The sequence below is a fragment of the Anneissia japonica genome, unplaced genomic scaffold, assembly GCF_011630105.1.
Source record: "Anneissia japonica isolate Jap-2015-1 unplaced genomic scaffold, ASM1163010v1 scaffold695_len1296351_cov181, whole genome shotgun sequence".
NCBI classification, from domain to species: Eukaryota; Metazoa; Echinodermata; class Crinoidea; order Comatulida; family Comatulidae; genus Anneissia; species Anneissia japonica.
In genome coordinates, this window is record NW_022740852.1 from 517,102 (window position 1) to 538,524 (window position 21,423).

The 21,423-nt window shown below is 33.0% G+C and overlaps 1 protein-coding gene across 4 annotated transcripts in view; it reads left to right on the plus strand.

The window, feature by feature from the left end:
- Window positions 1-21,423, plus strand: part of LOC117118439 (CUE domain-containing protein 1-like) — a 78,472-nt gene that overhangs the window by 3,197 nt on the left and 53,852 nt on the right. For all 4 annotated transcript variants that reach the window (XM_033263033.1, XM_033263035.1, XM_033263032.1 and 1 more), the window contains exons 2-3: window positions 129-443; window positions 17,134-17,265. In XM_033263033.1, the coding sequence (XP_033118924.1) occupies window positions 261-443; window positions 17,134-17,265 (315 nt within the window). In that variant the 5' untranslated portion in view covers window positions 129-260. The remainder of the gene's footprint in view (window positions 1-128; window positions 444-17,133; window positions 17,266-21,423) is intronic.

Sequence of the window (21,423 nt, forward strand, 5' to 3'; positions counted from 1 at the left end):
AAAAAAAAAAAAAAAAAGAAAAAAAAAAAAGAAGCCCAGGGCTTCAACTTGAGGTTTTACGGTAGTTATCACTAATACCTCTAAATACTTATTAAACAATTTAAAATACATTTCTTTTCCGCTCTAAGGTGTATTTTAGGTCTCGGTGATTTCAAGATTACAACTCCAATATCAGAAGTTTCTCCAATGTACCTATATACTGGTGGGTTTATAGCCTAATTAAATTTGTACAGCAGTTGTATGCCTAGAATTCTGGTAATATGGCCTCTGCTCCCGAAACACAACCATTGAGTTCAACGAAAACAAAAAAGAAGAAGAGTAATCATGGCAGCCACCACCACCATCATACAACACCGACTGGGGAGCCTGTGAACAATGTTAGGAGATCGAACCGCAAACAACCCCGTCAACTGGAGTTCAACCAAGCTATGAGGGACTTCAAGGTATGTTCATAATGTTTTTCATATCTTTTATTGTATCATTTATAATTATGGTAAATTTTTCTAATGTTTTATATTTTGTGTTGTTTTATATTTTTTGAAAATGATCAACATAGTATGATGAATTTGTTTTTGAAAAAATTATTTTACTGACATTTGCTTGTATTATATAAAAAGAAAATTAATTTAATACTTTTTTCTATGCCCCATTGACTGATTTTGTGGTTTCAGAATGTGGCCCTACATAAATAATATTAATATTCCAAAGATTTATATAATGCCAATTCCAATCAATGATGAAAAGCACTGAGCGATATTTTGGTCAGAGCGCAAAGGGATTTTTTGAGAGCCACGCAGTAGGTACACATTGACCTTTGGCTTCCTTAGGAAACCCCATTAAAGAATTAATGGTTACTGGGCCTAGAAAAATATGAAAGTGATAAAGGCAAGGGAATATGATACGATCTAATAATGCTGCTTGAAACGTAGTGATGCATAAATTCCACTCATGCATTAATGATATGTTTTATGATTTTCACTAATAATGTATTTATGTTCCTAAATATAATTATGGAATCTACATTTTTACTAAAATAGTTCACATTATAATGGATCTATGGTTTTGCCAGATCATCAAATTATATTCTTATTCTTTATTCGTCAATAAAACAAAGTACAATGCAATAGTGGTACAACTAGAAATTGCAAATTGCAAGTGAAGTGCTGCGAAGTACACCTGCGTATAAATGTTCTTCGAACAAAATTATTTATACGAGTCAAGTGAAAAAAATGAATAATAAAAATATAACAAATAATATGACACACGACCCATTGTCTATATTAGAACACTTCTCATTGGGTAAAAAAGTCGTAATTTTTCATTTTTGTCAAAAGTGTCTATAGTGGTGAATTATGGTTTAGGTTTTTTAATAAAGTTTCAAAAATTTCTATGTATGTGGAAAATGTAGTTGATTACCAAAGGTTACAATTTTTATTTTGAAGACTGCATGGTCTAGGAAGTGTACATTTTTTTATGGGGTAAGTTTCCAAGAGCAGGTTTTCTAGGGGCGAGTTGACTGCCAAAGAGTGTTGCCAAAGTGTGAGCCAGTGTGTTATTTGAACACAAGTGCGAGACATCGCAAGTGTGAGCCAGCGAGCCATGACGTCACGACAATAGATACGAGACGTTACTCGAGTTGTGCGAGGTATCGGCTGAGATTTGTGGAGTACAATTCAAAAAACAAACTATAGGTTCTAATAATGAATTATTGTGATGTTAAATAGACAATGTTAGCTATCAAGGAGCGACGTTGTTTTTCATTGGGACCTTTGTCCCTTCAAGGCTAGGCCTATACCATCCTAGCTAGTCTAGGCCTACAGTAGAGTAGGATAAGGCTAGCGTGACAACGGACGTTGGTACGTGTTGGTTAGTCTACAAACGTCGCCTAAAGTAATTGATTTTACCCGGCAGAATGAAAGAAGGAAACTCCGCTTTTCAGTCGTCTTAGGCGCTCGTTTTTTGACAAACAATGACCTTTCAGAGGTCAAATTGCTGTCGAGAATATGAATTGGCTGCTTCGCAGCAATAAATAGAATGAGTGGGCAGGGACACAAAAGTGAACTTAATCACTGTAACAACAAGTGTGTGAACTGCACTAATCCAGTCTTAAATATACAATACAATATTATAAATAATGTAGTCCTATTATAATATCAGTAATCTAACAAAATACTAAAAAGTAACTAAGTGAACTACTATATATGGAAAAGAAAGGGAAAATATATAAATTAAATATAGCTAAACATGTAATCATTGATCAGAAACTAATAAAGTAAAATAATTTTTTATTCATTTTTTTATTACATTATATACTGATCATAGGAATAATAAAGAATTTAATTTTAAAAATTATATAAATTAATGGATATAATAATTAAAAAATAATAATTAAGATATGTAAACATAATTATGGTATACAGTAATTATAATTCATCAACATTATTATCTTCAGTACCATGACAAATTATTAAATATTTGCATTGAACCAGTCCTTGAGAATACTACACAGTAGACTCTGACAAATGGATTTAGAGTCAAAATTCTTGTGTTTATTTTATAATCCATTGTATTAGTATTCTACTTAATTTTAAAAAGGGAGGAAAAACACCATTTAACTTTTTTCCAAGTCCTGGTCATGTGGTTATTGTGGCTTGGCCTGTCCATGGAGGTATTACTGTATAACTGCATGGCTTGTCCTAACTGTACACAGGCTTATGTCCCCTGCTTCACCACTAGCTGCACCACCACTTAGTGACCACATAAGTCTCAATTTTCAAAAAGCTATTCATTTTCATCTATATCTTTTTATTACGTCTAGCAACAAATAAAGTTGTCTACATAGATGCTCTGAGCCTAAGGAATGTAATTGTTTTTGGTTCTCGATATCACAATATTTGTACCCCACATGATATTGGATGGCAAGCATATACCATCAAGTTACTTAATAATCTCAACATATTTAAACTTAAACTATAGGCAAATATAAGTGTATCTTTGGCATTCGTCTTTTTAGATCAGACCCCTATCTGGGAGGGGCGAGAAGGGTGTGTATAAACCACCTCAAATAGAAAAAGTCCACATTTTTATGATACTGTAGCTGAGAACATAAAATTTATTATTAAATAACATCATTTTAATCTAACACCCAGTGCACCACCCAATGGAAATCCTTGATGCTGACTTGTAGATGCCACTGGCCAGCTACTTTAGTGCAGAAAACATGATAATATGGAAAGACATTCCCTCCAACCGTGAATAATGTTGATTTCAAAAAATAAAGGTTTATTTTTGACCAGTTAGTGAATCTGAAATAGTTAATATCCTCACATAAAACTAACAATTATTCATTTTATTTGGCCTAAGATATTTGTGTGCTGATTATATTGTTTTTATTTACTATGAGTTTTTAAGTTGTTTATGAAATTTTGTCATTTTAACTTTATGTGCAATGATGTTTTCACTCTTAGTTTGGGTTGAAATGATGACAGTGTGTTACTGCTGACAACCAGACAGTTCCGGAATGAGAACAATACTCGTCCACAAAAAGAGATTCAATCTGTCAGATTTATGAGAGTGGCATATTAACAGCTTATCAGTAATACCTGTCATTGTTAGACCTCAAATCCTATTGTTAGATTTCTAGTTGCATTTGTAATGCACACACGACTACTTCCTTTTTGTATAAATTTGTAAGATAACATATATTAGAGAATGGGTTGAATGATTTTGCATTCAGTTATTAATGAAAAGGGTATGACATAATTCAGTATACAGCAGTTACCTAGCAAATACAGTCTAATCAAGTACAATTATTGTTTATACTGTAACTTGAGCCTGGTTCTCATGAGAGCCGTAGTATCCGGATCGGGAGCTAACCGTTAGCGGTATCCGGATACGCTAACGGTTAGCAAGTTGAGGGCGTTTCTATCATCAACCAATCACACATACGCGTTTACAATTTCCAGTTTCTTTTTGGCCAGTGATTCGATCATCATATTGTTGGTATCCGGATCGGGATTTCCTCGCATGGACGCACAACAGCTAACGGTTAGCAGGATCCGGATCCTGCTAACCGTTAGCTGCCGTGTGAGAACATAGCCTTATTTATTGAAAGAAAAGGATTAAAAGATGAGGATGAAAAGGCTACTGCTGATAGTTGATATAATTGAAAAAATAAATAAAGTAATATGTTTTACTGAACCAAGGAGTTAATAGAGCCTCAGTTAGTGAACCCGGAATGAAAGTCCCTTAATACTACTAGGGAGAGTTTATATGGTTTTAATAGTACAGTTCAAATTGTGCTTTTAGACCATTGTGTCAGGGATTGGCAATCGAATGAATGTTTCTTCAATAGCCAAATTATTATTCTTAGTCTGAGGCACCAGACCATGGGGGTCCAGTCCTGGTTGGGTGAGTGGGGGTGGGGGTTGGAATGCCTTGGCTTTATCAACATTGCATTGCACCATACAGCACTGCACCACACCCATACTGTCTTTGTAAGTAGCATACTTGACTACTCTTCACAGCACTTTGCTGTATGGTAAAGGTAATAAACTTAGCAGCAAGTAAATTTCTTATTGTTTTGACTCACTTTCATTGAAATGGAACTTGCATGTTTGTGCTTTAAGTGTTTGTGTATCAAATGCAGCAGATAATAAATCAACATCTGGCAAGACTGGAAAATAATATACCCTCTTAAAATTTCTTTAATAGTACACACAGTTTGCTATTAGTAGAATACTAGCTTTTACTCATATGATCGTTTAAGTCTAAAACATTTGATGGGAGAAGCCCATAGAGTTATTTATTAAATAACTAAAATGCTGACTATGCAACAAAGCAATGCAGAGTTGTGTATGTGTACCCCATCCAAGATGGCCACCGCATAAAGAGCGCCACCTTCAGGCTTCTTTATACATAACCATAAATAAGACCTCTGACTAACTCTTATTCATTAACCATTATTATTAATAATATTAATAAATTATTAAACTAGCGTAGCCAGGAAAAGGCCAAGTAGAGTGTCTGATTTAAAAATAAAAAACTGAGGAATGAAAATCACCCATACACGGCAACGCTCGAGTTAAAACATACAGGCCCGGCGGGCTCACTTTTAAATATTTCTATACGGGGAGGTGCTGCATTTACGGGGTATATTTTTCAAGGACTTGGTAGCACAAGTGTGGAAATATGGTTGGAGTTACAGCATTTATGGGGTATATATGCGGGGACTTTGTAGCACAAGTGTGGGAAATAACCGGGGTGAAATTGGTAGTCCCTGGCCTATCCTGTGTCAAAGTGCCACGATTTTCCGCACAATGTTAGCGGCAATTCCAAGCTACTGGGTGCTAAGCTGGTGAGTCCCTTGCTAAGCCTACCTTTTGTACAGCCACGGACGGAACACTTTCTGCCATCGGGAACCAGTAAATATTGCGCCCTCTCTGGCACTATTACTATCGAGTTATTGTCTATTCCATCACGACAATAACAATCACTATCGGCATTTTTTCCTGTCGTCTTTTAGTTTACAGTGCGATTTTGGTAATTTGATTGGCTGGATCTGTGGCAGCCATTTTTGATGGTACACACACACAGCTCTGCTTATTTGAACACCGAATACATTGCAGTTAGCGCTCTAGTGTTCTAATAACTATGGTGAAAACTCTTCCTGGAGATTAAATGAGCTTTCTTAACACATCTACTTGCTGTGTGTGATAATATCCATGGCCACTGGTTTCAGGCAAACAATTGATTTTGAAAATGATTTGTGGGATAGCAGGAAACCGTGCCATTTTCTGAGAGACTCTGTGACTTTACGGGAGGTTTGGAACCCCTGCTAAAAGTTGTCAAATGAATGAATGAATGAAGGAATGATTATAATTTTCATGTCAATTTCATGTTGTATTCAAAGATCTTCTTAATTAAAATACTTGTATAAAATCATAATTTTTTTTTCATAGTTTATGACTTGTATAATTTTGGCTTTTATGTGGATGTTAAGCCAGTTTTATTTTAATTTGGTTAATTTTCTTTCATAATATTTTGGAGGGCTTTTTATCAAATAAAAACCAGATGTCCTGAAAATGGCTTCTCCTAATAGGGGATGCTGCACACACATCCACCACCCTTTATGAGTGTAATAAAATGTAGATGAATAACTAATGCTCTCATGATCTAAGTAACATTTAGCTGTGTCTGAAATTCATTATGAATAATTCTGCTTAAATATTAATAATAAAATGGTAAAGAAAGAGAAATGAAAGAATAGGTAATGTGAATAGAAAAGAAAAGAAAAATGAAATGCAAGAAAAGGAAAGAAATGAAAAGAAATAGAAAGATACATGAAGACAAAGAAAAACAAAGGAAAGGTAAAGAAAGAAATTCCTGGGCAATAAAGGAAATGATAGACAGTAAGTAGAAATGAATAAAAGAAAGATAAAGAGAAGAAAAGAAAAGACATGAAAAAAAGAGGAAAAGAAAGGTAGGTAATGTATAGTAATAAGGACAAGAAAGGAAATATTTAAATAAAAAATAAAAAGATCAAATAAATATATTTATGAATAATATTTATATAGCTGATATTCATTTATTTTTTATATTACTGTAGGTGATCATTAAATAATTTATCACGCTTTCGCCTGTAAACCGCATAAAGATTATTATTTAATATTATGCGCTATTTAAGTTCACAATTATTATATTAGTATTATTATTACATACCAGTAGTATATCTGGCTGCCTCAAAGTAATTTCGCAAGACCACTGCTGTTTGAAGTCTATGAATATATACAGTATTACTCTTTTTTGAGGTAACTAGTATACTGTCATTTGAAGTAATTTACCAAAGAAGGTAGTTCCAAAAACAGCTACACTCCTTTGCCACATTTATAAAGAGACTTTATAAAGTATCGTTCTATCCTGTAGCAAGTCACTTGCTTTTGGATGTAAAAGAAATTTTAAAACTTAAATTTCAATAGTCGGAGACAAATATCTCAAGATTAATATATTTACATATCAACTAATATCATAATTATGGTATAATATAAAATTTCCTAGTTTTACAACACAAATATTGTAGACAAATAATTTTTAATTTTATGATCCAAGTAATGTAATCATGCATAGATCCAATAAAATTCTGCAATGCTGATCATTAGTAGTAGGCATGATAAAATAATAAAAGATTGTACAGATATATTTTATTGGTCATTGTATGCAACATGTTTCACTTGAAATTTTGGTCTCTGCAGAGTGGGGGGGGGGGAGGATAAAATACAAATAGGGTCCAAAACACCTCAGCCCAACCCATAGTTTGGTTGAGGTTATACATTTTATGGCTAACTTTAATTAACTTCAACACTTTCAGACTTGAACTGGAATGTATTTTCCTTCATTTTTCAGGTGCTTCCCCTTTAAACTTCCCTTGTAAATAGAAACCAAATTATTAATCCTCAAAAATAACATGTAGCATATGGAAGGTACCGTTAATAGCATGTCAATTATCCTGAAGGGAGTTAAAACGCCTACTAAATGGATAAAATGTGTGAGTATTAATGAGCTTTGCTCTAGCTAATTGTCCTATGAATTTTATTTGAATTGTTTTTACGTGTAATACTTGCTCATTAAATTTTACTCTATGTGCAATGAACAGAAACTCTACGTGTGATTAACACATGCGTTCATTGGATTGCCTCTTTAAAATCACTGAGTGTGTTTTTCCATACTAAATCTTTGACATTCAATGTTTATAATGTCAGGTACAGTATACTGTAACTTAGCTTAGCACACCTATGCTATATTGGAATTGCTGCATAAATAAATAAAACCTTTTGTTAAAACCAATTGTTCTGTATACTAAAGTTACTTTTGTCTTTCTAATCCCAAGGGGCTAGGGTTTAAGATTGACTGTGGTTAGGCTCAAAACTTGAGAACTAATTAAATATTTTGATTTCCTACTTTGTAGAGAATTAAAGTGCAAGAATACTTTTTGACCACCATAAAAATTCCCCATAGAGCCCTGTCACACTTAACTACAGCCAACTCAAAACGACTGTACTGTTCACAGTTAGTGTTTTAAGTCGGCCCTGTGTCTCACTGCAAATTTTCACACTTCCTTCTTTGCGCCGGGTCGGTGATGCAGGACAGGAACTTCGACTCGAAGCAACTGTAGAAAGGCGCAGCATACCTGTACGTCATCTGCCCATGTCCCGCATTAGGGGGCCTAATCCAACTTAAAAGTTGGACTAAGTTTAGATTGGCTTTGGGCCGGCTTATAATTTAGTGATTGTTTACACATAAAAGAAAGCTGACCCTGAGCCAGCGTAACTCTTAAGTGTGATTGGACTCATTCTCTGGTGCTGCCAATTCCACCTTTTATGTTAAGAATTGGCTGAAATGGATTAGCTGTAATAAATTGATATTTCTTGCTTTAAGAGATGATTTATGTCAATTTATTTTTTTTTGTCTAATTTATAACATAGTATAAAATATTGTTTAGAGAATTCCTTAATGCAATTTTAAATTTTTTGATAATAGAAAATATTGTTTGTAATGATGTTATTTCTAAAATTCATGTTCGTAAAATAGTTCTTATTTGGGAGGCTTGGAAATTGTGAGATGTTAACCGTCGTTCAAAATTCGGAATTAGTTTGTAAACAATACATAGAGCAGGGTTCGGCATAAAAATTGGTCATATTGTAAAGCCGAACTGTATTTTGTTGTGGAAATTTGACTTTTCCAGTGTAAAAAATGGATCTAGGTTAGTTTTACCCCGGACATTTCTCCCCAGACACTTTCCCCCAGACACTTATCCCAAGTATTTTTTTCCCCGGACAGACTGTTCCCCCTCCCCCAGGACAATTTCCCTCAGGACATTTGTTTCTCCCTCCCCCCACTTTATAAAACTCGAATTTAAATACAAGGAATACATCATGATTTATATTATCTCTTTTAATCAATCTCTATTAAATCAACTGCACAAGTAACAACAATATAAAAAATGGTAATATTTAACAACAAATGTAAAAAAAAAATGAATTATATACATTAAGCCCTTAAGTGTACTTTATTTGCAAATGTCACAGGGGGAAAATGTCCGGGAGAAAAATACTGGGGGTAAGTGTCCGGGAAGAAAATGTCCGGGGGGCACCCAGCCTGTTCCCACATTTTATACCATGCAAAATATGAGTTCAGTCTCGGCCATCCAAGGACTCGGGCGCCTTCTGTATCGGTAGAACTTGAAAAAAGTTGGTAAAGCTGGTAAGGAATGGAAATGTGGTGTGTGTGAATGGAGTGTCTTGTCTAATCTTCATTCACTAGCTTTAAACTACAGTACTTTTACAGTATGCTTAGTTTTATTATTACATTTTATAGATACTCAGCATCGAGCTACAACAACAGGGATTCCTATCCAAAGATATTAGCGGGTTGCACTCATAAATCTTTTAATATATTTTTGTGGGCCGCAACAAAATTGCCATCGGGCTGGCTGTGCAATATCAGTATATATCAGTATGTTTCAATTTTTTGGTTCACAAATTAATCATTTATATGCTTTGTCACACAGATCTTACCACTTTTTATATACTGTATGCAATATCTGGGTGAAATCTTCTTTGAGCTTTACTCTGTAATTGCTAAAGTGCTCTTATGTTTCTTCCATTAATTGATTTCCTTGTAGACTATGCATTATTCAAAACCTATATCTTTTATTGTATGTATTATGCTGTTCTTTAGTCAGATTTACAATATAGTAGCAATATTTGGCTAAAAGAGTAATTGTGTTTCCAAAGCCCAGTCAACTGAAAAATTGCAAAAATGCCCAAATTTCATACATCCTTCTGTCAGAACAACTTAGTTTGTAAACTTTACAAAATTTGTAATTCAGAGGGTTAGCACCACTCAGCTCATTTTTAATGCTGTAGGGTCTGTGTAGGACCATGGAGGTATTATTGAGAAGGAGATCACTCAGCAAAGCTACGTGCACGCAGCGCTATGCAAATGAACCAAGATCAAAGTTGCCGCAGCGCGTAAAGAACGTTTGCGTGATGCCTTTGAAGTCCCATGTGTTCCCCGCCATCAAATTTTCAACAGGCATAGCTGACCAAAAAATTGAACATGACGAAATGGAGAGCACCTTCTTTTCTCAATGCGCACTACATACTGCCAATCACTTTGGCTGCGCAATCTTTTCTATTTTGAAGCTGATACATTTATCTCTCATAAAATATCAAACATATTAATATTTTCCACCAAGAAAAGTTTCAAATTTAATGGAACATTTACATGACCTATAAAAGTATAGTATATTTCAACTTCAATTTTCATAAATTGGCCAAAATTCGCCAATTCTAATTTTAACAGATATTAATTAATAAATGATTAAGGATTATAATAAACTAAGGCATTTTAGGGTTAACGAGGGTTACTATTCGAAAAATGAATCCAAAATCTGAGTATTTTTCAGTTTTGCGCTGACTTAGCTTTATAGTTGAACCAGTCAATCTTTAGACAAAATTATAATGAACACCGAACTAATTTTAACATAAATATTTTACGTAATCCGTTCTTGAAATATACAAATAATAACATACCAAAAGCCCAAAAAATCTAATCAGGGGAACATTGTTCATTATATAGATACTTAATGGGTTAAAATCAAACGTTTTATTGCACAACTGCTCTGCTGGAAGCGTATAAATGCATGTCGTTGCCAAGTTGTTGCTAACGAAAAAATGTAAATTATAGGGTAATACGCCCACGCTCGATCCAAAAGCGGGGAACACATAGGTTTGTCGCGTCAAAGGGATCTGTTGCCGAGTGATATCCTTCTCAGTAATACCTCCATGGTAGGACTTAACTGTTGCAAGCCTTGTCACAGAATGTAAAAAGTTGGTCCTGTGTATGGAACTTGAGTATTTGAGGGCTGGGCTAGCAAAAAATACATTAAAACTAGACCAATATTCAGTAGCTGATATATAAGGGCTAGCAGTTATTTTAGCAAAACCTGATCTTGGACCAGCAAAAAAAATTAATTTTTGCAGCCCTAGGCCAAGGTTGTTGTGAGATTTCACATTTTTCTGCAACAGAATAAACTGTACAAAAGTCAAAATTTGAAAGTAAACGTGACTCTTTGTACTAAAAATCAATAAAATATAAAAATAATTGACATATTTCCATTTTGAAAATTGCAAAAATTAATTTATGGAACTAAGTGATTCAAAAATTGCATCAGGTTATAAAACTACTAAGTATTTTAAGTATAAACTGTTTTTTTACATTGTTGGTGTTTAATCAAATTTTATATGTAGAGAAGAAAAGAAGAGTACTTGGTTAATACCGGCATAAAATAAATGCATGAGTGACAGAGTCACTTCTCCAAAACACTTTCACTTAAGTTGACAGTATTCATAACTATTCTACCAGATCCAGGTCTGCAGGAAACTTAATTTTGCCTAAAGTCAGAACTGAATCTGGTAGAGTATTTTTATGGATACTCAAATTTGGAATGCAGAGAGTACCTACTGTAGGTGATTCATTTTCATAATTCTTATATTTTAATATTTTTTGATATTTTGTGTTGTTTTTCATGTAATTCTAAGGTTTTATACATACTGGGCCCTCAGGCAGAACAGTAACATTTTACTGAAGAGGTAACTCAGTGTAAAGAATATATAAATAAATGGATTGATGGCCTATTATTTTCCAGGTGGAGAATACCCTTGAATACGCACTATGAATATTTTTGATTGATTGGTTGATGCACGAAATATCCCTGCTACCAAAATACACTGTCTTTTTCTCAAATTTGTTATGCTAAACCACCCAAATCAGATTTTAGCTCTGAAAAAATTTTGCAAACTTGGAAATCTGATTCATGATTAATTAATATTTGTAATTGGTTGTTTTTAGTAAATGATTAGATTAATTTTTTGAGGTATGCAATATTAAATATTGTCTCGGTTAACTATATAATCAACATCAGTCAGCATCGTCATCGTCACCATCACCGTAACCATCATCATCTATCATTATTCCCCATCGAGTAATAACATCGCATACCGTAGGTCTACATACAGTACATTAATACCTACATCATTGATTGTCGCTCATTCTAAATTAGGTGTGCTCACGGCTAAATGTTTTTTTTGCCTGTAGTGCTTGAACATACAAAGCTAACTGATGTATTATGTACTACCCCACAGGTGTTGTTAGGTAATGTGTTACATCTAGAGACACTCGCAGTCGATGTTCTCAGCCTGATTAAAGTGTTATGTGCTCTAGTTGATGGCAGAGGAGAACAAATCTGTTCGATAAATTGCCTTAGTATTGATACAAATTGTCATAATTTATTCCCATCCATACATATTTTGACTTTTAGCATTTGTAAAATGAGTGATGAATCATGGTCTTGTCATGTATTATATAAGGATACAGATTTTTTATAATCTATAAGTATTGATAATATATCCATTAATACGCTAGTCATTAGTAATTCAGTATACATTATTTTCAAAAATCTTATTTTTCTTGGATACATTAATAATAAATAATAAATAATAAAATGTTTTATATAGTGCTTTTCCAAAGCTGAACAGTATAAAATTATTTACAATTAAAATACTTTAGAAAATAAATATGTCTTTTAGTAATTTTTTAAAACCTGTGACAGAATTTGCAAGTCTGATTTTTGCTGCAAGCACATTCCATAACACAGGGCCAAATTTTAAAAAGGCACGGTTACCAGACATCTGATCGACTATACTGTAAGACCATGCATTAAGGCACAAATAAGGTAACATCCCTTTCTGATGCCCACTTCTTTTACATTCATGGAGCCTAATAATATTCTGAAGATGCTCTGGTGCTAACCCAGCAAGACAGTAGTATACTGAACTAGTAGTACCTTAAATTGGAATCTTTGCTCGATTGTAAGCTAATGGAGATTGTTAAGGAGAGGTCCTGCACTGATACTGGTGCACATACTGGTATCTGGCAGCTTGATTTGTAATGATTGCAATTGCTGCATGTTTTTGACTGAAGTAACTGTACCAGCTAATATCTAAGAATTACAAGAGTCTAGTCGTGATAAAATAAGCTAAAGTACCTGGTGGCTTCAGCACAGGTCTTCACAGGGCACATTTAAAATTACGTACATTATTATTATTATTATTAAATTTTATATGTGGTTTAATGTTCAACTACTATGAAGAATTTTTTTCCCTCAAAATTTAATAACAGTACATCAGACTAATGAGTTCAAAAAAGCAACAGAGAAAGACACAACACTCCAGAAATTAAGAAGTGTGACATTAAATGGCTGGCCCAATGAAAGGGTAGAAGTAGACAATGAAATCAAGCTATACTAGGGAGTCGGATAAGAAATTAATGTATTAATTTGCTATTTAAAGGTGAACCAAGATAGATAATAGAATAATATATAGTAGAGCAGTCACTCTATAGAGTGTATACCAGTACCTCTGACCTGTGCCTGAATACTGAACTATAAAATATATTATGTATGGGCAATTCCATTATTTTCTTTTATGCTCAAGAGTAAGTTCAAGGGGGGAGAGGGGTGTGAAGTGAATAAAAATTTTCCTTGTATTTTCCATTTTCTTCCTAAAAGTCATTTATCTCTTTCTTAGATTAATGTATTATTTATCATTCCACTAAATGTTATGATAATATCCATTCTTTAGTTTTTTGCGTTATCCTGCTAGGAGACAGATAGACAGCCCGCCTGACAGACGGGCAGGGGTGAATACAGTACATAAGGCCCCGTAAAAAAAATGGTTAGTTTATCACCCTATCCCAGCAAAAAAACTGATGAGGGAGGGAGGGAGGGAGGGAGGTTTTTTTTTTTTCCAACAGTCCCATCGGCGTTCGTTGGTGCATTTGGTTGAGGACAAACACAAAAAACCGCCTGTCGCACTGCCACCGACCCATTCAAATACACTAGCCTAGACCTACTAGTTTGGCCTGCCTGACAAGGGTGATTCATGACAAGCACAGCTAGCAATACATACCGTCGTAAAATCTTCTCCTGTGTTTCCTCCTTCTCCAATCTCGCCCGATTTGAAAGCATCAAACAATTCATTATAACAGATATTTTTTGCGAACCAGCCCTTCAAAACATGTATTCCCCTCTTTATTTGCATTACAATTAGGCCTAGAGGCATGATGAAAAAGTGTCGGGGTCATTCATCTCACACACAAAAGATCGCGCCGGAGTAGAAAAGCTATCTTAGTGCGCATGCGCAACATGAGAAGATCGCCTGTAAAGTAATCTTTAGCCTTTTCAAGTGAAAAATGAAGAAAAAACGATCATTTAAAATGAAAAAAAAATGTTAAAAAAAAAAAAGAAGAAAAATCGGGCCTAACCTCCTTGGCGGAGGTAATTATTGCTACACAGGATATAATAAGACAAATCTTTAATTTAATGCTGTTGATTAAATTATAATAATGTTTTTATATTATATTTTTAGATAAGATGTATTTATCATTTTATTTATGTTATCAAATTAATTGGTCATTATAATATAATTAGAAAAAAAACAAACACTGTATTAAATATGATGATAAACAGAACTATAATTTCCAAAATATATTAATGTTAATCTACAAAATTCAAATATATATATATATATAGCAACATATTAATTATTTTGATAAAATAGTAAAAAAATTACAAAAATAAAAAATTAAACCAAATTACATTGTAAATTATAAAGATCAATGCTAATTATTGCTGTCATGTTGTTTATTATAATTTTATGAAATGCAATAAATAAAACAATTTGTTTTGTTGAGTGAAAGTAAATTACAAATTTGTTGTCATGTTTATGCATTCGTCTTATCATATGGTTAAACATAAAAACGAAATCACTTTTGATGGGAGAAAATGAGAAAAATAATGGCATTTACAGATTGCCTTTTACATGGAATGCCACAGAGACAGAATCCAATCAGAGATACCTACCTAATTGGGAAAAGCTTGACTTACTTTGCCCAAGAAATTGATTGCAGCGTAATAGTGGATTGAGGTCATGTGACAACTGTATCTAGGCATGCTCAGAGCTATCACATCACTGCAGGCAGGCATTATTTGATATCCAAGAAGCAATGTCAAAAGATATTGAATTCTATAAAGATCACTGAATTTGTATTGTAAAATGTTAATAATATTTAATATATTTGTTTAATTGTACTTTTCTTTTATTGAAGACTTAATAAAAAATTATATTAAAAAAATTTCATAATGAACAAAATTGATGCCAAGTTTGCTTACAGTACATTTGATTCAGACATCATGCTATCTATACTATATACTAAAATTAACTAGCAGTACCTTGTTGCTTATTAATAAATATGATGTGCTTTTATCTGCAGTTTGAGCACACAATATTTAGTATTTATTATATTACTGTAGAACAGTTTTAGATAATTAAACCAAACACAATATGTTCTTACTGCAAGCTTTCTATAGTCCTACAGTTATATTAAGCAAACCAGATAAAAATATATGAATATTTATTATATAGTTTCATTAAAATCAACATGACCTTTAATACCAATGTAAACTTTGCCATTTTTCACTATTAATTCCCTGTGCATATAATATATTTTCCTTCCATTGAAATTCAATGTAACTATCTTAATCATTCTCCACAAGTATAAATGAGATAAAAGCATTATTACTTTGCTTTGAATTGCCAGGGGTAAGCATGTATTTGTTGAGTGATAGATCACAAGTTTCCCATTTTATTTATTTCTGTTTTGAGCAGGGGGTAATATTAATTAGAGATATTTAATCTATTATCTTTTAATGTATCCCCAAAAAAGAAAAAGAGCTTTTATTGTTATTTTTCGGAGGCTCCTCAATGCTACATTTATTGATGATGATAGTGAGAAGCCTTTGTGTTATATATTAAATATATAAAAAAGTAGAGATACATACTGACGCTGCTAGCAAAATGGTATTTCAGTGGTACACAAATCATACAGCTATTTTAACCCAGAGGAATAGCTAGTACGTAATATTGAGTGTAAAGTGATCTTATAGCTAAGGAACTATGGTATAACATTGAGACGATTATTATGTTTGGTAATAAACTCTATTACAAAAAAAAAAAACGTCTGCTTTTCGAAAAGAGAACACTCCTCAAAATAAAAATGGAATAGTCGCCCATGGAACTAGGAACAAGTGACCCACGCCACCATACCCTGTCCTCTTTCTTTTTTGAAAGATTAGGCTGTGTTGCGATTTTGCAATCTCCCTATAGCAATGTTTTTGATACTTAGTATTCCATTATTAATGACCGATCATTTTAATTATTTAATTCTTTATACGGTTATCCTGTTTAGTAGATCTGCTGCATTCCCAGAGGGCCATTGCTACTTTTTTAATAGCTAAGTCTCATAATGAGAAGACTTTCAGGGGTCGTTCACAATTATTAACATTTTCACAAGTGTACAAACATTACTCTTTTTCGGTATCTCCCCTCTCCCCCCTCTCCCCCCTCTGAAAGTGTACAAAAAAATGTTAATTTTGCAAAACCATTTACCATTTTTTTATGAAGTCAACTAAAGCAATGTACTTGGTTGCTTAAAAATGAATATTATATCCAAGGTAACATTATAATTTTACCATTTTGCATACACTGTATTGCACATTCTTATGTATATATATGTAAATGTACAAATTTGTCTACCACCTTCCCCCTTGCATACTATTTGTGCACTTGTGAAAATGTTGATAATGTTGAACCTTAGTTGTGTGAAAAGAAATCTTGCAGTCACAGGAATTGAACCAGAACTTTTGGATTGGAAGTCATCTTCCACCAAGCTATTCAGCCTTACTACACTAAATGAAGCTTATAATGAGGACAATATGAATATCAAAAGTTAATTTTTTTCTTCTTTTTTTGGGTCACTGATGCTAATTTTGAGATGCTGTGTCTCATATAAAGATGCTGTAAAGGGGTATTTTATGTTTCTGCTGTCATTTATACATTGTATACTGTAATGTTTGTTATATTGTACTGTATTACACTAACAGAAAAATCTAAAAGCCACCTGCAAAATCTAATATAATACTTTTGAATTGATTTTCGTAATGAATTCATTTTTCAGACGATGTTTCCCGAGATGGATATGGACGTGATTGAGGCTGTGCTTCGTTCCAACAATGGCGCAGTAGACGCAACTATAGATCAGTTGCTTAGTATGCAGTCGGACTCCCCTGCACCAGCCTACAGCTCGTCGGTAAGTAGGTGAAAGCAGATTACTGCCGATACAATATCTCCTCAGGGTTTTAGATTGCTTCATCCAATTCCTCTTCACTCGTTGGAACACAGACATGACAATAATAAAACCTGATAGTAAGACCATTAAGTTTGCATTTCTGTGTCAATTGCCTGCTATTCTCTTCTAAGGATTATCTTGCTCTGTAACAGACTAAGCTTATAATGAGAATCTGATTTTGAAATGAATGGGAATAAATAATTGAACAATGTTGATGATAGGAATATGCCTTATGCTTCATTGTTTCAGTGCTGTGATGTGCAGATAGAAATGATGAGCTAGATTTGATGGGTTGTGAATTAGTTGATTCACTACCTATCTAGCAGTGAAGTAGTTAATTCACTACCTCTCTAAGTGCGATTTTTCATGACTTAATAAATATATTTATTTAAAAATTTTTAAAAATTGATGATGAGTGTCATGCATTAGATAAAATAAAGATAAAAAACAAATGCCTTGAACATAATTTAAAATGGATATGTGTGTTTTATATAAATCATAATATTTTGTGATTGAATGTTTATGAACCATATCCAAATTAATACAGTGATGGATGGTGGGAGAAAATTAAAGAATTGAATATGAATATTGGCTAACTAAACTAAATTGATTGTTGATGAAAAAAACAGTGTAAATCACTAGATTGATTGGAAGAAATAATGGTAATGAAAGTAAATGAAGGAAAAAAAACAAAAAGAAATAAATGGATGGATAAATTAATTAAATTACTCATTCGAGACGAAGGTGATAAATGAATTCATGCATTAGGCACTGGAAACGACAATTTAAATGATTGATATGTAAAAGCAATTAAACAAGAATATCTTTCTTTCATTCTGTACATTACTCTATGGAATAAGAATTTAAATTAACACAATGATGATAAATATAAGAATTTCAAGCTAGATGGCAAATTAATAGATTGAATTAAACATTAAAAGATTAAGATGACCAAAATGAGATGAATATTAGTCTACTGTAATTGCAATATAAATGATAAAGATGGAGTAGAAAGAAAATGTAATAAACTGCAGGATAAAATAACTTGTGCAGTGTCCGAGATTATGTATTGAACTACAAAATTGTTTTTCTGTAAAAACATACGCAAACACATGCGTTTGTGGAACAGCATGCGTGTTTGTAGGACACGCATATTTCTGGCACGGTTCTGATGGGCCATTTGTAAAGTTTGATTGACACTGTGGAAAGGTCTATTGGATGGCGACCTTTAAAACTAAATTTTAATATTCAAATTATTTCTTTGTATTTTGAGTTAAGTAAGTTATTACTGTAATGAATTGGAAATTAGAACAAAAGAAAGATTTATTTTCTCACTGATTTTTACCTACAATAGTCTCCTGGCAAATAACTCATCTCCCGCAAATGGCTTCTTCCAACTTGGGACCCCCTGCGATTCTCACAGATTTTTACCTACAAAAGTCATTACATGTGTTGACTGTATTATCAGTTGTCTCTTATAGGTCAGCTGGTAAAAGGTATATAGTACATGAAAAAAATCATTTAAACCCTGGTTTCTCCCAGAAATGGCTTCTTCCAACTTGGGACCCCTGCAAAGTGGGTGTACAGTATGTTATATAACTCATGTTATTGTGACTTGGGTAATGGATGAAGGAATGGATGGACTTACTTGGTGTGAACACCAAGAGTAACCGACGAAAGTCTGAAAAAGTCTTACAGTATTTCCAGTGGGGTGATTCTGGTGGTGATTGGGCAGTACACCAGGAGACAATCCCCCTACTCTTTTCCAAAGAGTACACATAGGCTATTTTGCACACAGAACCAACAACTTAAACGTCTCATCCGAAAGACAGTGCGCTTTTGAAACTTGCATTTTCAGCCCTCCAGCTGAAACACACAAGGAGAGCAGCGATGGGAATTGGACCAGGGGATTTCCACATTTCAGCGTGCACACAGAGTGGTTTAGCTGACTGAGCTAGCTACTCTCATAACCCAGTATTCATTATGAACAAATAAAAAGCAGACAATGTTTAAAGTTTAATAGTGTATTTCCTTGTTTGTTTCGCAAGAAAATTTAATACAATGGTTCGACTATGGTTTCAGCTTTATTTTTCTGATCTTAGAAAATACTGTTAAATGTGTAGCCTAATCTATCTCACACATTGAGATAGCTAATCTTCCTTGTTATATTTTTCAGCAATGCTGAATCATAGATTAATTCAACTGAGGCGGTATACCTCCTTGATTCAACCATTTTCTCAGTACCACAGAAAAATTAGAGTCAAAAAATGATCAGAGGGACCACTTGAATTAGATCAAAGGACTTATGTAAAGTATTTGCTGCCCTCAACATGTGAATGATGTCCTGACAGTCTAAGCTTTACAAAAATCTGTTTGCTGCCATCTGTGTAATTTTATGAACTTCATTAATTGTAATACTGTATTATTTATCATAAAACTTTAATTACAAAAGACATCGTACTACATTTTTAAAACATAAAATTTACAAAGTTAACTGTTAACCCTAGAGGCAGTGACGCATACCCTATACTGGCAGCGATGAACATTTGTATTTTGGTGAAAATGTTTATGTTGGTGACACTGTAAATAGGACCAATTATGATTCTAATAATGGTTATTCACATTAATTGTAAAGCATTAAAATTAGTTATAATAGGTCTGGCCTGTATATGCCCAGAGAGTCCTTGCTGATTGACTTAATTTACCTCACAATTTTTATAGCGCTCATAATTTTTTATAATGCTCAAGGCACCTAGACTACAGAAAAATAAGTTACCTGAAAACATTCATTACCTGAACCATAAAATATACTTGAAACTAACTAAAGAAATAAAGAACACCAACAAAGCAGAGAAGCTGTTTGAACATAAGTAATGGTAACCCATATGAACACACACTTAAACTATGATTACATATCAAGGCTACAGTAAATATTAAGATTCTGTAATATGTAAAGTAAATATATGAACACATGGCTGTACATTGTACTAGTGTTTAAACACACAAGTGCATCTCAAATTTGTACACCAAACATTTATATTTGAATTGGTGTGTATATTTACTGTTAAATTTAGTAAAGGCCAGTGTTAGGTAGGCATACTTGTTATTAAATTTCCACTAGAAATACAGTACTTGATTCTTGCGGTTCAAGAAAAGGTGTTGAAATAAAGGGTAGTTGTCCTACAAGTTACAATTTACATCTTAAGTCAATCATAAGGTATACATTGTGATGTAATGGTATTTTTTTTATCATATTGTACATTCTTTTTTTCCAACCAAGTTGGTTCTACTGTAGTAATTAATTCTAATTACAGTAGTCTTAATCTTGAATAAAAAGGCTTTTTTTTTTTTTTTAAATGTTGTCAAAAATATTTGTTTAATATTATTGGGCTTCAAGTAAAAATAATTTCAGTTTAAATTTCAAGTAATGGATTTATTTAAACTGCATTTATTTGGAGACAATTTATAGTTACCTGGATGCTGTGAACTTGTTACAAATAAAATACAGAGTATATCAACTCATATTTTTATATCACGATCTCACAGTGTAAGCAGTGTTTATGGAATTTTTTAGGTCACGCATTTGTCAAGGCTCCCAGATGATTTATTATATTTACACTATTGTTTTCTTACTACACAAAATTGTTAGGTTATTAGGCAATATAATATGGTACTGAGGCTTTTAAGTAAACAAAACATAATGTTTGTGTTGTTGGTGTTTCGTGTTGGTAGTATATTCTGCCCTGCTCTAAGAAAAGGCATTAAGTAACAAAATCATAGTTTTGAGTAAATTAGCAAAACGCGTTTGAGTTTTTCCCAAGAGAAGTACAAATGATTTCAAATTTGTTAAACTATAGTTTGCTTAGATATATTATTAAAAAACATACTTTTCATTGATTAATTTTATTATTAAGGGGGCCAAAATGGAGATAATGCCTTTTTTCAGAGTATTTATAACTATGAATATAGATAAATACTTTTGAAATCAGGCATTATCTGCAAAAGTGTTTATAAACATGCATTAATTATTAATTTATTGAAATGTATGTATATGAAATTTAATCTACAGATTTATAACATATATTTTATAAAAATCTTGCTCCAAAAACAAGTGAAAAC